Raw genomic sequence first — 17,699 nt, forward strand, 5'->3', positions numbered from 1 at the left:
TTCCTGTCTCCCATTGCAATAATCCAGCGTCCTCGACGGTCTGTTGGAACCTCCCATCTCAGTCTCTCCATGCCCTGCCCTGAACCTTGTTTTCCGGCACCCGTTCTCCCCTGATCACCTGCTGTCGAGCCCACTGTGCCTTCAGTCTGCTTTCCTCCTTTAAACAAGCAGAGCCCACTGCTTGGGATGTCTGTTATGCATTTCTGCTTGGCAGAGTCTCTGAAGGCCTAGCATGAGCTGTATCTTCTCTATAAAACATGAGCGATTCCATGAGGTTGGAGCAGTTTTCAATCCTGAATTTTCCCCTTTTTCCTTGAGAAGGGAGTGACTTTGGTAACCGAAGCATCGAACTGGTAACTGTACTTCAGGTGTTTCTCTGATTGGCAAAGTCAAGGTACCTTGGGGACGAGGGAATAAAAAGTTACACTTGGGCTTTTGTGGTGAGCTAGACATACACCAGATTAAAGTAGATCCTGAAAACAAAGACAAATTTAATCCATTGAATACAAGAGAGAAAAAAGGCCTTTTTGCACTCACCCGCCAGTCCCTGTTCTCCATCCTCCATGGAATAGATTAGAGACAGTTAGTCCTTGAGAGCAGGACTGGTTTCCTCGGTGTATTTTTCCTTACAGCCGAATGGAAATGTTTTGAAAGAAAGTGATAAAAACCAGTTCTAAGCTGTTGAGTTTTAAGGATAGAACTATGTATAAAAAGGCATAAAGGTTGCTCCTTTATATTTGGATGTTATAGTTTATATAATCAGTCTAAATATTATACACTGTAGATGATGTTCTAGTGCCGTTTTGATGAAATTTCTGACAAATATTTTTCTTTTATTAGAGTGCTTTGTAATAAAAATGAATTAAATCAGTGTCTTTTTCTGTTTTGTTTATATTATTTTTGTGTAAAAAAGAATACCAATAGAATAAGGTTAGTAAAATAGTAAGTGAAAGAGGAGAATGCAGATAAACTAATCCTGAGTGTTCCTTCACATGATTGTAGTTGAACTCCGAGTTTCCTAATAACCAGGGCAAAAAGGGAAATAAGTTATATAGGGATTAGCACTAGGAGGAGGAAGAAACAGACTGGTTCCTCAGGGGAGAAGAAGCTTCTTTTGCCTCTAAATTAAAACAGAAGTTACCCCCATGGGGCTTCTTCCAAGGCTGCTCATTGATTTACTTCTGGAGGCCCTGAACAGTTCATAGCAAAGTGAAGAAGCACATGGGATAGTGCTGCTTCTTGAAACCATCTTCAATAGAAAGCCAAAGTCATAACATTAAACCACAGTTCACTGGGAGCAGTTCCATGAGGACTAAGCCATTGTCCAAATGTATAGTTTTCAGTAACTTCTTAGAGTTGTCCCAAGTAACTCTTAGAGATCTTTAGTTTTAATCTATTTTAGTTATATCTGTTATAGAACATTTTATCTTTTAGTCCTAAATTATATGGTCAATTTCGTATATTAGGACATTGTCCACAAAGTAAAAAACGGTTCTAGAAGGATTTAAAATCACAATCAAGGCTTTGGTGCATCTGTCCTAGTTCTTGCCTCAGGACTGGCTAGCCGCGGTGTGAACGGTCGTGTTGGTTCTAGCCACAGACACAGAAAAAACCTGATCGGGGTTTGAAAAATCAAAAGTTGAAGTTCAAAATAATTCTGAATTTGCCCGCCATGTTGTCTCCTAAAGTGACCCATCTTTCTTCTGTTCTAGGACAGCAACCCTTTTGATGCCACTGCAGGGTATCGTGGTCTGACCTACGAGGAGGTCCTCCAGGAGCTGGTGAAGCACAAAGAGCTCCTGAGGAGGAAAGATACCCACATCCGGGAACTCGAGGACTACATCGACAACCTCCTCGTGAGGGTCATGGAGGAGACACCCAGTATCCTCAGAGTGCCGTACGAACCGTCCAGGAAGGCTGGCAAATTTGCCAACAGTTAATAAGCCAGTTGTGCCGCATTTATGATTAAGGGCAAAAAGGAAAGAAGAAAGAGAAAAAGAATGAAGAAAATCTTGGTACTGCAAGAAACTGCATTATCAGGCGTCATTATATACTGTTTCCTTGCGAAAAATTATTTTACCTGTAAATATTAACAGGGACCATCAAGAGTGACCTTTGAAGTGAGCTCAATAATTGAAACATTTCAAGTGAAAACGGGCCAGATTCTCAATGAATAAGCAGTTCCTTAGGATTCACTTAGGTGCTGGTGCTGGCCTACCAACCTGCCACAGGCCTAGGGATGGCTGCGAAGTACATGACGTACTGTTCCTCAGGAATGGATCTCATAAAGCAGGATCGATGCTCTGGCTGGTTTCTCAGAAGTCAATTTGTAGACATACTTAGCTGCAGGAATACTGTTCATTATAAACACTAAAAAAAAGTTCATATTTTATATGCATATATATATGTACATGAATATATGTTCATGTATCTTTGTATATAAAATACATGCATATACCTCATATATACATGTGTTTCTAGAACATTTAAAAACAACTGATTGCCTCTAAAATTAGGATACCAATTTCTTAATTTGAAAATCTATGTGTGCTCTGTCGATGCAAAACAAATCATCATTGCTACCAGTACACTTAGAGGGAAGCTGCTTCAGATCACTCTTGACTTTGCGAATCTTGGTTTCACAATGAGCTGCTCCTATATATTATTCCAGCATCAGATGTTTGCTCTTTTTCTAAAAGGACTGATTCCAAGGTTTTTTTCTTTTTTTTTAAAGCGTGACATATTTTAGGAAAATTTACTAGCGTCACGAGAGTACGAATTTCTTGAGTTAATTTTTTATCTTAACATTTGCGTTTTTAAGTAGGAGAGAAGCTAATGTAGTCTGCTCTGTTGAGATTCTGAATGCCTTTAAATCACTAGCGAAGAAAGTATTAGGAAGTCAGATCTGAAAATCATTCCGAGGGGGAAAAAAGTAGGTGATTGTCAGATAACCCAAAGCAATGGGCAAATTCTAGGAATGAAGAATTCGTCTTGGTTTCAAGTTACGTAAATAATAGAACAGATGGTTGCATTTGGGTCTTGAACCAAAATAAGAGTCACTGAAGGAGGAGTGAGTTGTTGGAACAGCCCTTCACTAGCATGGCACCCTAAACACTGTTCTCCATCCACCCTTAAGAATTGGGTTTATTGCAAAATTATATGTCAGCTCTTTTAAGTCTGCTCCCCGAAAACATCGATTACTTCCGTGAATTATCTTTATAGATTTGTACAAAATAATCCTGAGATGTAAAGTGGAAAACAATGGTATGAAAATATTACTAGTCATCTGCTTATTTTTTCCCTTAAAAATCTGAAATACTTACCGTGAAACACTGAATCTGTGTTTCTGGTTTTAAAAGAAAAAATTTACCTGTAAATGGAGATCTATATTCTCCAGGCTTTTAATGAACTGCATTTTTGTCTAATGTTTATCTCCACAAAGACTTTATTGAAAATTCAGTACAAAGCAGATAGAATAGTTTTGCTCATTTTAATATTCTGAATCAGATAATACTTGGCCAACTGTTTATTTGTGAGCTAAAATTGCTCATTTGTATTTTCTGAGTTACCTTAGTTTTCCTATGAGAGCATATATATATGTTTTGAAATTCTGGGAACTTTTCCTAAATACAAAAAATTAAATAATTTAATGAAGAAATGGAGAAGGAAAAATAGCTTTTACCAACTTTTTTTTCCCACTTAATAAATTTCTGTTCTAAACCTCAAAATCTGGTTTAGAATTCTATTTTCTCATTTGAGGTCTTAGTAATTATTATTTTTTTAACACGGTGACATTTTTAGTTAGCGTTTTATTAGATATTATAAAATTCTCAGCACTTTTTTCTGTTAGTATAACTGAAGCTCTTCTTATACTTCTTAAAGTACTAAAATCCATGAGTTTTCAGTATTACGGATTATCTGCAGATATTTTAATATGCCTTGGCCAAATTTGTTCCTTATAAAATGAACCAAGATGTCAGTTTTGTATTGGGGATTTGTTTTATGTAAATAGAATTCATTAAAAAGTATTGTTCCAATACTACTATTCTTTTTATGAGGAAATTCATTTCTAAGGAGAGGTTCTCTGCCAGGATGGAACTGTTAAGGATTAGCCTTATCAGACGTGAATGATTCGGTTATAACTGAATCAATATTTTTATCTTTCAACCTGAGACAAGAATTGTGCTGAAAAAGGAATCTGCACTTGTCACTGCCTGAAAATGCTCTGTCCCAATGTTTATGAACTTCTGTTCGGGACCTAGAGTCAGACTTATTATAAGTGTTCATAATTTGGTCAACATAAAATCACTAAAATCTAAAATCAAAAAGTAAAAATGAATTTCCGAGCAAACGTCAGTGTTTCCTGTGTTTGGGCAGAAGTGTGAACAGAGTAGTTTTAGTTTCTAGCATTGTAGGGAAAAAAAGGCCAAAAAAGATCACCTTCGTTTAATTTCTCCAAAATGTAACTTTTAAGTATTCTAAGGGTATATTTTGTTAGTAGTTTAGACATAGAAATAAAAGACATGCACTCATTCAGTAATGCACAGCACAGTAGACTTACAGACAGATTTTACTTTTAGGCTTAAACAATGCATGCTGAAGAATGTTCCCACCATAAGAGAATTTTTTAAATCACAGCATCAATATTTATCCTAAACCTATCTTAAGCTAACATACTTCTGTTACTGACTAAAGTATTTCTGCTGTTATTTTCAAAACAGTATTGTTTTCCATCCGGTTCCCCTTCCATTTCTAAAATTCGGCTTTGAAAGTATTGAACCTACTGTCCTACCACTTAAGCTTCAAATTGCATTTACCGAATCCCAGGGTTATAGCTTAGAATTGTATATAAAGTGACGTGTCACCCATTCATGAAAAACGTTCCAAGTATTGCTTTTTGCTGCTGTATTGTGCATTGAATCTAGTTTTGCCACCCTCCCATGAACGTAGTATTATCCATAGATTATGCATAACTACATCTATTGCTTTTGGCAGTAAATGAAGATTTTGTAGTAATTTTCCAGCTGTGAAAATGTTGCCTTGTATTTAAAAGGATTTCATGAATGGAAACCTAAGTAAAATTCAGCTCATTAGTGACAGACTTGCTTTCTTCACATCCTTCCTTCACCTACTTCTCCATCCTCTCACCGCCCTCCCCCACCTCCTACCCCCGTAAGGGTGCTTATTCTTTAGCAAGGAGAATCTTAAAACAAAAACAAAAAACTGCTGTCTTTAACGTATCTAGCAATTGTTACACTAGAGCTGTTATTTTCCTCTGTAGCTTTTTAGGAGAAGCGACCTACTTTGGATTTGAAATTCAAGCTGAAACTTTTTGATGTCCATGTACTCATATGTCTTATAGATATGGTAGGTGTCTGTGTGTGTGTGTGTGTGTGTGTGTGTGTGTAAGTGAAGTATAAAGCATGCTCATTCACTCGATCTCTTTGAAGTAGGAGGTAAAGGACCGCAGCGCCGCTGGTTCATGGAGATGTAAGGGTCTGTCAGCACACATCGAAAGCCCCCATTTTCACAGATTTATAACTTTAATAATCCAGATGCAATCATTGGAAGTATTTAATATGCAATAGGTAGCACCTTAACTAATTAATCTGCATATGAAGGGTTTTCTGATGTATTTAATAAGTGTAGAAGCTTTCAAGCATTAAACTAGACGTTTTATTTCATTTATTTTCTTGTGTCGAAAATTTCCACTCTTACAATGGAATTGAGGTCTGTAAAAAATGATACATTGGACCTATTGATCTTTGAAACTTCCAGGTGGTTTGTATTTTGAGGTACAAAAAAAATGCTGCAGATCTAGAAGTGTATATATTTAGTAGGTACTTGAAAGATATAAGCATTATTTATAACTGAAGAGTATTACATCCCGTTAAGTAAAATGCTCTGGTAACTTGTATACATTTTTGCAGGTACAAACCCAAAAGTCTGTAAGCATTGCAGAATGTGACAGTTGTATAATTTATGTAATCTGATGCATGAATCAGAATTTTTATATAATATATAATTATCGATTTATTATAGTTGATTAAAGTGTTCAATCTTGATTCAGTTGTCGTAATTTCTTATTGCAGGTAAAACTGTACAGTGCATGCATTTCTACATGAGTCCTGCTTGTCTTTGAAAAATACTCAGGATGCCTCTTATTTGGTGTATTACGGCAAGTGTATTGTAAGACCTACAAACTCACTTCACTAGGGGAAAGTAATTTTGAACAGTCGTTCAGAGAGTGGTTTCCAAGCCCCCGAGACTGGACATTCTTCAACAGAGGTGTGAAGGCCCTCCCTCAGAGGGCTGGAGCTTATGGTTTGGGTAGAAAATGACATTTGAGTATCTAGATGGAGGCTAAGGCCAAGCCCGAATGCTTTCCATTTATGCATTATTTCATTTATCCCTTGCAACAACCCTGTAAGGTAAGGACCATTTAGGGGTTCAGAGGAAATGTAAGACGACGAATGAAAAATCTGTTTGTGAAACTCAAGAATAGAGTTGGCAAACCCATAGCATTGCTTACCACTTCTGATTGTCCAGCTCATGCAGAAGTGACCCTCCCACTGTCTCCGCCCAGCAGTCCAAGGGTGCGCCTGTCCATCCTCTGCTGGCTGCAGGAGGCAGGCATGGAAGGGCCCAGTCGCATGGCAGTGTGGCTGTGTATATGGATGGCAGTCTCTCAGGCAGCTGTATTCCTCCAGACTGGGAGATGTGATCCATATGTAGTAGTTTTGGGGGCATAAATCACACACATTTGGAGCAAGGGATTTCTCTGCAGGCCAGAACGTCTTCCTGTTTTGAATTGCCATCAGTTTTAGGGGCCTGTTTAACGCATCCCTGCACTTCCCCCACTATATCTCTAGATTGTTCCCCTTTCTGCCTAGCCCCAGGTTTAAGTTTCCTTAGTCTACTGAGACAAAGATATTTGGGGTAATTTGAGAATAGGGACATATTATTAAAGTGGCCATTTTCCCCAAAGGATTTGTTGTAATGCAATGCCTGTCTCAGAAATGTTTCTGTTCAGGTTTTCAAGGTAATGGCCTTGTGACGTGGATGCCTCGCATTCTACATTTTTCCCCCAAATAATTTTACATGATGACACAAATGTCACGCTTTCACATTTTTACTTAGAAGCAGCATTTTTAGAAACCTATAATTACATGAACTAGAAATGCTTGATTCTGTTATTTTACTCCTCACACCCTAAAATTTGTTAAATGTTCAACTGTTTCATCATTTGGTAGGCATACCCAAAAGCCAGAATTGATGCTGGGAGGCACAGAATCAAATTTCTCTATCAGAGGTTTTCAATGATAGTGTGTTGTGGCCAAATGGACATCGTGGTCCAGTTTGTTACTAACAGCACCAAAGTTTGCAAACGATTTATTTTTTTCTAATGAATTAGAACAGTAAAGATTTCACCATTAGAACGTTTCTTGCATCCTGTTAGGCTCTGGCAAGGGAGAGGGGAGTGTAGGAGACCAAGTTTGCAGGTCCTTTGCACGTTCCAGCCAACTTCCTTATTTGTGCAACAGCCTTTGTGCAGGGATTGCAAACTCCGGAGTGAACAGAGCCAGGTAAGTATGATGGGTAACCAGGCAGACCAGGCTTAGCAGAGTAGCAATTATGGGGAGGCCGGGGCCATCTGGAGAGCCCAATTCTTCCTCTAAAAGGGGACAGCAGCTGTTAAGCTCGGGCTCATGTGGCCACATGGAAGTGAAGCTGAGGCCAGGGTTGCTAAACCTGATCTTCCTAGAGAAAATGAAAATACAGATTTCTATATGAAATACGATTTCCAAATGTTTGCAACAAATTCGTTTTTTCAACAAAGCTGAGGGCCACCAGTGTGCGACATCCTGAGTCACTATTTCTAATGTACCATCTGGTCGTCAGAGCAATTCAGACTCTGGGTGTTTTACTTCCCTCAACAAGTGATTTTGTGTTTAATCAAAAACTGGGTTGGCCGAGAGGCATGTGGGGTGTGTGTGAGATGTAAGAACCCCAGCTCAAAACTCTTGCAGGGGTTGAGAAGGAGTCACCATTCAATGGGTACACAATTCCAGTTCTGCTCGACTAGAGCTCTACTGTGCAAACTTGTGTCTGTCGCTAACACTGTTTTGTACACTTAAAAAGTTGTTAAGAGGGTGGGTCGCATTAAATTTTCTTATTACAATAAGGAACAAAGACTTTCCCCGATTAGCCCTGTCCCTGAGCCTGACGTGCAGTTGCTTTGAACAAGGAAAACTGTACAGATAAATCCAAGTTACGGTCGGAGGGCCACCACACTAGTGTTTAAAGAATTTTAGAATGTTAGCTTGGGATCTCTTACATACCCTTCTTGTGGTAATTACGATTTTTCAGTATCTTGTTTATGATGGTCTTGCTTTTGGCAAAAATTGTGTTAAAACTCTTAGCATCCCCCCCAAAATACAGGGCAACTGGGTGGCTCAGTCAGTTAAGCGTCTGCCTTCGGCTCAGCTCCTGGTCTCAAGGGTCCTGGGATCTGGCTCCATGTCAGGCACCCTGCTCAGCAGGGAGTCTGCTTCTCCCTCTGCCCCTCTCCCAATTCGTGCTCTCTCTCTCAAATAAATAAGTTTTAAAAATCTTTTAAAAACCCAAAAACATGGGGCACACTGTGTGGCTCAGTCGGTTAGGCATCTGCCTTCAGCTCAGGTCATGATCCCAGGGTTCTGGGATTGAACCCCACGTCAGGATTTCTGCTCGGCTGGGAGCCTGCTTCTCCCTCTCCCTCCGCCTGCCATTCCCCCTACTTGTGTTCTCTCTCTCTCTCTCTCTCTCTCTGTCAAATAAATAAATAAAATCTTTAAAAAACAACAACAAAACTTTATGGCATTAAAAATTATTAAAAAAAAAAATCAACCAAAACCCCCCAGAAAAACAAACAAAGCTCAGTATCCCAAAGATCAGTTAGGCACCTAATGTGCTGTGTTAAGGTCATAAGGTCTATGACAATTTCAAGCAGTACTTTGTATTGAGTTGATGTGTTTTCATGTGTTTTTTTTAGGATATAGAATACGTATTTCAATGAAAATATAATGGTTGTCAATTCCGTAGTTTGCTTGATTTTGTACATTAGCCATTTAAAATCCTACCATAATAAAAATAATAAAATTAAAAAATCTACCATATTTGACTCCAGCCAGGTGAGGAAAGGTGAATAGTGTAGGTCACTGGTTCTTACAGTATTGTCCCTAAAGCAGCAATGTCACTATCACCTGGGAATTTGTTAAAATGCACATTCTCAGGCCCTTATCCAGACCGACTAAATCAGAACCTGTGGGAGTAGACCCAGAATGCCCTTTTAATAAGCCCTCCAGGTATTCCAAATGCACTTTCAAATTTGAGAACTATTGAGATAGAGCCCCTGCCCTTTTTTGGGGTAGCTTATTAATAGAGAATCCTTTTTTATTTTTTTAAGTTAATATAACTTTCCTTGCCAGTCCTGAATTTATGAATCTGGGAGGGGTTTTTTTGTTTGTTTTTTGGGTTTGTTTTTGTTTTTTTGGTGAAATAAGCATTTTGTATTTTAAAGAAACTTAGTCTTCAAGTATGATGAAATGTCATAGAATGTTCGTAAGATAATCACAATGCGTTATGCAAAGTAGGTACTTAATAAATACTATGGATTTATTGATACGGATGTTTTGGTTTGTGCAGTAAGATTTGGGATTCTGATTGAGACTATGGGCCTCCAGGCAGACATGCTAGAGTGTCTTCCTTTTGTTGTGATGTGGCTATTCCACGTTTGGTTAAGGAGGGCAGCATCCTTCTCCGCCTCACAGAGGCCTTTATCTGAAGTCAAAGATACTAGTATAGAGAAGAAACAGAACACAGCCGCATATGGAATGTAGTAGAATAAAGCCTGGCTCTGCGTGTGCAATCGGGTAACGAACCTTAATAGGACAAATGCAGCCAGTGTAGGACTGTAGGTGAGAGACTCTATTTAACAGGCACCTTGTAACTTTGCTGGTTATAATAATTTTGCCAAATAGTTCCAAAAGCTTGGGCGCCTGGGTGGCTCAGTTGGTTAAGTGACTGCGTTTGGCTCAGGTCATGATCCCAGGGTCCTGGGATCGAGTCCCACCTCGGGCGCCCGGCTCAGCGGGGAGCCTGCTTCTCCCTCTGACCCTCTACCCCCTCATGTTTCTCACTCTCTCAAATAAATAAAATGTTTTAAAAAAATAGTCCCGAAAGCTTAAATTATTTTCACAATCAAAACTGGGTTGAGTTCTCATTTCCAGGGAAATCTAGAATGAAATTTAAAAGTCTTGCAAGATCCCGCATCATTACTAGAAAGGCCAACTAGTTAGGAAAGGCCATTATGCATTAGGTTTAAGTAACATCATCAAAAATAAGGGTGGTGGGAGAGAGAGCATCTAGCAGGAGAGCATTTTATTGCTTTTTATTCCTCAGTGGAATAACGGCTAGAACATTAACTGCGTAAAATGGATTCCAAGCCATCTGAACACTGGCAAAAGTTGTTGGGTTGGGTTTTTTTGTTTTGTTTTGTTTTGGTTTGTTTTCTCGGTGGAGATGCCTGTGCCAAACACCTGCTTAGCCAATTGTGGAGAGCTTGGGGCATTAAAGTCACAGCCAGGTCAGAATCCTCAACTTGAACTTGTAGTTTGAACGTCTTTCAGCAAAATTCTGCTCAAGTTAGTCCAAAGACTACCAGAATTGGCTTACGTATTTCCTTTCCTTTCCTGGTTATGGAGGAGGTGTTAATGAGGGGAAGATGGCAGGGAAAGCCATGGAAGGTGGGTGGAAGAGACCAAGGTTGAGGCCAGGCCTGCAGGTAAGCTAGTTGCCAGCCGCGGATTAATTTAGGTTCTAATCTGAGACCGTACAGGACGACCACCTGTTTTACGAAAAAATTCATTTGTCATAGTTGACTGATCCAATAGCGGCATTTAATGTTTTTATGTTTACATTTAAAGATTTTTTTTATTAATGTACTGTTATTGAACATCTTTCATGATTTATAAGCTGTAAAATATTTTAATCCTTGACTCATTTGTTTACCAAGCTATTCACTTAATGCTATATAATATGTAGCACTTGAGACCATCTGTTGGGAATATTTGAATAATATGCATGCTGTGAAGATATGTACAGCAAGTAAAGCGCAAAACACATGAAATATTCAGGAAGAGTTTGTGAAGACAATCCATGTATTTTAATTAAAAAAAAAATGTGGACTGAAATCTAGCAGTAAGTCTTTCCAAAAATGCAGCTCACTTCTTATTCTGGGCAAATTGCTCTGCTGACTGGCATTAAGATGTCATTTTGACTTTAAGTGAATAGATTGTAAATGAAAACATTGGAAATCATACTAATTGGAATTGTGCTTATATGAGCTCTTCATTAGGTGTAAGGAGTACTTGCAGAAAGACCGCACGGGACCCAGGGTAAGTGCACTGCTTTGTGCAGCAGGCCAGGAGAGAGGCTGGGACTGGACAGCTTGGGGGTCTGGGGGTCAGGCCTGGACGAAGGGTTTGCAGGGAGCATCGGTTTTAATTGGATGGTCTTGGGAACCCTGAGCAGGCAAGGTGACATCCTAGGTCATGCAGGATCCTTTAATCCTGTTGCAGGTTGAGGCTATTTGTTTATTTCTTTTCTCTGGATGGTGAAGGATGGGGGCAAAGGGCAGGTTGGCACCCAGCACGGGTCCTCCAGAGCAAGGGACCTTCTGTGAAAGATTGGAAACAGAGGTGTCCTAAGTCACTCAGCTGCGTGGAGACACCTGAATCTTATACCAACCACCTTTCATTTGAGCCAGGAGTGATTCCGAGGAGACTTGCCCATTCCTGGGAGGCTTATTGTGACTTCGGGGTCACACCACTTGAGGAGCTAGGGCCAAGACACCTATCATGATGCCTCCTCTAAGAATGTGCCAGAATGGTATACACATGAGACAAAACTTAGCTCCCACCAGACCTAGGGAATGTCTAGCTGATCATAAGTCTTCATCCTGGTATTCACCCTCCAGCGGTACCTTCTCTGACTGCTTTCAACTCTTGTGTTTTGTGGTCTAAACCAGACTCCAACCTATTTTTAGTGCCTGTTACTTATTGGCCTCACAACGACAGGAGTGACCTCCCTCATGGGTGTTCCTCAAACTCCCAAAGCACATCTCTTTCATAAGCCAGACCAAGACCACAGCCATGGACCACACCTTAATTTCTGATTTGCTATTGCAAATATCTCACTATTTTAGTATATGAGTATATTACTTCAACTTTTGTCTGACCCTTACTCTTTCAACATTATTATAGATTCCCTAGGTATTTATTATTATCCACCTAAAATAGTTTGGGATTCTCTTGTCTGCTGATTCCCACAAATGGGCCAAGCACTTTATAAATGCCTCTCTGTTTTCTCTGCACTGAGTTCCTCCTATTTCTGTAGTGAATCGTCGAGTTGAACAGACTTCCCCAAAGTTACCCTTCAGTTTGGCAATCATTAGTGTTCGGCATTTCCTAGTAACTACGTGAATTTCAGTATGCATTTTTAAATGGTAAACTTACTCCTATCTTTCTTATTTTTATATCCTTATTTCTTTGTCCTGACTCGCTTGTTTCATCATTTTTGAATTGTACGTATCTTGGCCAGTCCCCTCAGATCTTTTGTGGAATGAGCTGTCATGAATACATTTATATCATATGAATACATTTCTTCCGGTCCTGCTGGTTTCACTCCACACAAATTGCCGCATCTGATCTCTGCTGACCTCCAGCAAACCCTCAACCTACACATTTATTTGTCCTTGTCTTTGAGTCTAATAGTTATTTTTTTTAATAAAGAATTCCCGGCGAAGAGTTGAGCCTCTAGTCATTGGAACCCCAGTATTGACAGCTAGCACAGTGCCCGGTATATATCAAATAAATATTCGTTGAATGGGTGATCAAATTATTTTTACCAAGATCCACATAGTTATTACGAATAGCTATTATAAAGAGTGATTTTATCTTATAAGGGAGCCCCCTTTGAAATGAATGAAAACAAGGGTTTTTGATAGGTAGTAGGAGTTGGGTCTGGAGGAGAAATGATTGCTACCAAAACATTGCTTAGGGGAAATTGGGAGTGTGCAGAAATAAATTCATCTCAAATTATAGGCAGCCTATCAAAATTTAATAAGCATGCTTAATCAGCTTCTTCATTCAATATTTTAGTGAGGGCTTGCCATGTCCCACTGTAGATATTTGTTTACTTGTCTGCGTGCCCTGCTCATCTGTACGCAAACTGAACAGAACAAAATAGCTGCTCACCTTTTCTTCCCTACCACTTACAGATCACACGTCACGTTCCAGGTCCTCACTAGATGCACGTTAGAGAAAGGAGGGGAGGGAGGAGTTTCGTAGCTGGTTCTTTGAAATATGATGTAAGGTTTTACTTTTTTGTTGTATGTGGTTTGGATGGCAGCATGCTGAGATTTTACCTGCACTTTAAAATATTACAACCATGGTTATTATGAAAACACTTTTCATTGTCCTTGATGAAGGGAGGAGCTCCCATTCTAATATGGCTTATATTTGTAATTAATAAGAAAGAAAACTTGAGTGGTCCCTATTTGAAATGGGAAGTACATTGATCCACTTTTGCTTAGGCCTCTTATGGAAATTCTAGATATAAAAACAGTTTATTTAATTACATTATGATGCAAAAATATATCATCTTGATGAGCACACTAAGCAAGGTGGGCTTTTCTGACTGAAGTGCTTTATTTAATGCACCTATCTTTCATTGAATAGTCAGGAAAAATGAGTCAAGAATAAAACCTCAGTGCAACAAGGTAAATAGATTTCACCTCCAGTGTTAACTGATAAATAAACAGTTAGCACTATGTTGTAGACGTTGGCAAAGTCTCCCACCCATCCATTGATTGGACCCCACAATCACCCATCCTTCCTTCCACTCAACAAATTAAATACCTGCTATGTGCAAAGTGCTATCCTAAACACAAATGATACACAGTTGAACAAGATGGACAAACAGAAAGCGTGCCATAATCAATCAGTGATGTCTACCAAGGGCTCAGGAAGGTCATGCTCCCTCTTCCCCACCCCATTTTTTAAGAGGCATTTTTGAGTCTTTTAAGGTCTACTCAAGTTGGAGGAACAGTTAAGTGTTCTTTTCTTCTGAGGGTAGACATTTATGTCATCTTGTGATACTGAGACTGGACAATAGCTAATGATAGATATATCCAGTATCACAAAGTAGTAATGATGACCTTACATGCAATTCTCCCGTGACTCTCTTAGTTAATTCACGAGTTTAATTTTGACAAAATATAGTTGAAACCTGGGAGGTGTTTCCAAACAAGATTGAAGAAAAAAGAAAACACTGAATTATCTCCAGTATAGAGACAATTCTTGAATGGTTAGAGGTAATGATGTAAATGGACTATTGTTAGCCTTTTCCTTTTTTTTTTTTTTTTAAGATTTATTTGTTTGAGAGCAAGAGAGAGGGAGAGCAGAGAAGGGCGTGGGAGGGGCAGAGGGAGAGAGACAATCCACAAGTAGACTCCCCACTGAGCACAGAGCACCATGTGGGGCTCGATCCCATCACCCTGAGATCATGACCCGAGCCAAAATCAAGAGTCAGATCCTTAACTGACTGAGCCACCCAGGCATCCCAATTGTTATCCTTTTCTGCATTGCAGAAAACTCCTCATTTTCCACTTAGAATTGCAGCCATATCATTTAGAAATGAAAGATGAAGAAAGGATATTTTATTTAAGAAAACTTCATTAATGGGAGCCTAGGTGGCTCAGTTGGTTAAGCGTCCAAATCTTGATTTGGCTCAGGTCATGATCTCAGGGTCGTGAGATTGAGTCCCGCGTGAGGCTCCACACTGGGCGAGGAGCCTGCTTAAGATTCTCTCTCCTTCTCTCTCTGTCCCTCCCCGCACCCCCATGCTTGCTCGCTCGCTCTCTAAGAAAAAAAAGAAAAAAAAGAAAACTTCATCAACATTTATGACACATGACTTCTTTGGTTTGGAGGAAAATAAGTATCAAACTGCCAAATGGATTAAGAGTTATATATAAAAGGAATTGTTTTCAGTAGCTTCTAAACTGAATAAACTAACTGAAAAATTTTCATATCCAGCATATAATGATGTCTGATTTAGCCTTTTTATTGAGAATAATTACCTTCAAAAGATGAAAACCAAACATCAAAGCAATGGGAAAAAGATGGGCCAATCAATAAATAGACTTATGGCAACTGAATGCCATCTGGAAAAAATACAAATTCAAATCCAAACCTCACTCTTTATACCAAAATAAATTATATATGGTTTAAAAACTTAAACATACAATACAAGAAGCACCAGAAAAACATGGGAAACTTTGTTTTTGTTTTGTTTCTTAATAATGTCAGAGCTGAAAAGGCCTTTCTGTTTGTCACAAAACCTAAATTCTATAAAGGAAAACATAGATATATTTGACTACATAAACCTTTTAAAACATTTGAACAACAAAGTACCATAAACAAAGTCAAAAGGCAAATGGTAAAATGGCGAAAGACTGCCCCACACGTGATAAGGTCTAACTTCTCTATTATACCAAGTACCGCCACACACCTGTAAGGGAAAGGTAAACCATTAGGAAAATATTCAGAAAACAGACAGGCAGGAAAAAAACCAAATATCCTAATAAACATCTACAAAATAGAAAAAACAAACAAAGGAGATGCTGGGTTTCACCTAGCAGACGCTCGGCCATATTAACACACCGGCTGGCCAGGAGAAGGGGATGTGGGTACTCAGGTCATTCACAGTGTAACTGGAGACAGGCTCCTCGGAGGGCAATTTGACAAGATCCGTTAATATCTTCAATGCATCCCTTTACTAAGCCAGTGATTTTTTTCTAGGAATTTATCTTACAAATATTCTCAAACATATACAAACACGTGCTTGCCAGGATGCTGACTGCAGCATTGTTGATGAAAACAAAAAACTGGAAATGGGCCACTAGCCAAACACTTTTGGTATCTAATGGAGTACTATGCAGCAATTAAAAAGCAGGAAATCTGTATACAAGCTGATATAGCAAAATATCCAAGGTACATTGTAGAGAGAGAAGGAAAAGCCAATAGAAAAGTATAAAGAGCTCCAATAATTTTCTTATGAAACTATGTATGGTATGGGTATGTGTATTTGCAGGAACATTCCTGGAAGAATATATGAGATGGTGGTTATTTATGAAACATAGGACTGGGGTATGTGCATAGGAGACAGATTAATGTTTCATAAACCCTTTTGGTCTGTTTTAATTTTTCATCATACCCATGTGCCATTTTCAGAATTGAATAAGATACATCTTTTTATCCTTTTCAGGAATATTTGACTATTATCTGACAAAAGACTTGAGCCACTCTTTATTTAATTTGGGGGGGGGTCTGTATTTGGAAAATAATACACAGAGAACCTCAGGTAAGCCACTGCCTTGCTGAGGTGAGGGGTTCACCATCTGGCCAAGAATAGGAGTCAGGCTCCTTCATTTTCAAAACTGTCAGCTTCCCCACTGTCACATCTGGCATCCAGAATACAGGGGGCCCTTCTCCTTAGAGCACAGAATCCCTGTGACCCAGGCTCTTCATGAGGATTGATGCTGCCTCGGCTGGAGAACCACAGGGAGGGTGCTGCCCATTATGTGTTTCTCAGGATAAATTTCCGGCAGCAATTAGTCCAGGAATTTCTTTTTACAACATGAGTTGTACAATGAAATTCTTGAACTCAGTTTCTTTACCAGAGTGCTGCTTTTTTTTTTTTCCCCCCGGAATCTTAGAAACAAATTCAGAGCTCAGTACATGACTGGGTGCTTAATAACTATTTAAGGATCTGGTCTGGGTCCAAGACATTTATTGTAAATCTTTTATGGGAGAAACCATGACAGCAAAGTAAACTGTAAAGAAATGATCAGGCTTAATGTCACTCTGATGAGAATCTTTTCTGTCCTCTAGGTGAGGGGATGCTTTCCTTCTAGAAAAAAGTTACCTCCTATGCAGTATTCTTGCCAAAGATATTTAATTTTAATCTAATTATGAGAAATAAATCAGATAAATCCAGAAGTAGTACATACTAATCAGTTGTCTGCGAAATCTTCAATGTCATGAAAAACAATAAACGAAAAAGCATTGCTCCAAATTAAAATAGTTTAGTGAGACACGACCAAATGTATTGCTCAAATATTGGATCTGGATTAGAAACAAAAAAGGCAAAAAAAAAAAAAAAAAGATATTTGGGAGACAATTGAGAAAATTGAATATGAACTCTTATTAAGTAAAGTTACTGTTAATTTTCTCAGGTATGTGGATGTAATAGAATGGCCTTCTTATTATGTGAGGGGCCTACTAAAGTGTTTAGGACGGAAGCATTTTGGTGTTTGCAACTTATTTTAAAATGGCTCAGAAAAAGTACACAGCCAGAAAGCTAAAGCAAATGTAGCAAACGGCAACAATTTGTAAATGGAGATGAAGGGTAGATGGGTGGAGAGCGTATACTTCTTTCAACTCTTTTCAGAAAGTTTGCAATTTTCAAATGAAAACATGGAAAGAAAAAAAAATCTGATTTGACTCATAAAATCATACTGTTAATAAACAAATACAGCAAAAATAAAATTATGGTAGTTATATAGGAATAAAATGAAAATTTTAGTAGTATTAAGT

At 38.8% G+C, this 17,699-nt stretch overlaps 1 protein-coding gene across 1 annotated transcript in view; it reads left to right on the forward strand.

The window, feature by feature from the left end:
* Window positions 1-6,065, forward strand: part of RAB11FIP2 (RAB11 family interacting protein 2) — a 43,582-nt gene extending 37,517 nt beyond the window's left edge. The window contains exon 5 of the mRNA XM_025880827.2: window positions 1,713-6,065. Within this exon, the coding sequence (XP_025736612.1) occupies window positions 1,713-1,940 (228 nt within the window). The 3' untranslated portion in view covers window positions 1,941-6,065. The remainder of the gene's footprint in view (window positions 1-1,712) is intronic.
* Window positions 6,066-17,699: the final 11,634 nt, after the last annotated feature.

The sequence above is a fragment of the Callorhinus ursinus genome, unplaced genomic scaffold (genome assembly GCF_003265705.2).
Source record: "Callorhinus ursinus isolate GAN/ISIS: 27379988/994484 unplaced genomic scaffold, GSC_fseal_2.0 scaffold20, whole genome shotgun sequence".
Classification (NCBI taxonomy): domain Eukaryota; kingdom Metazoa; phylum Chordata; class Mammalia; order Carnivora; family Otariidae; genus Callorhinus; species Callorhinus ursinus.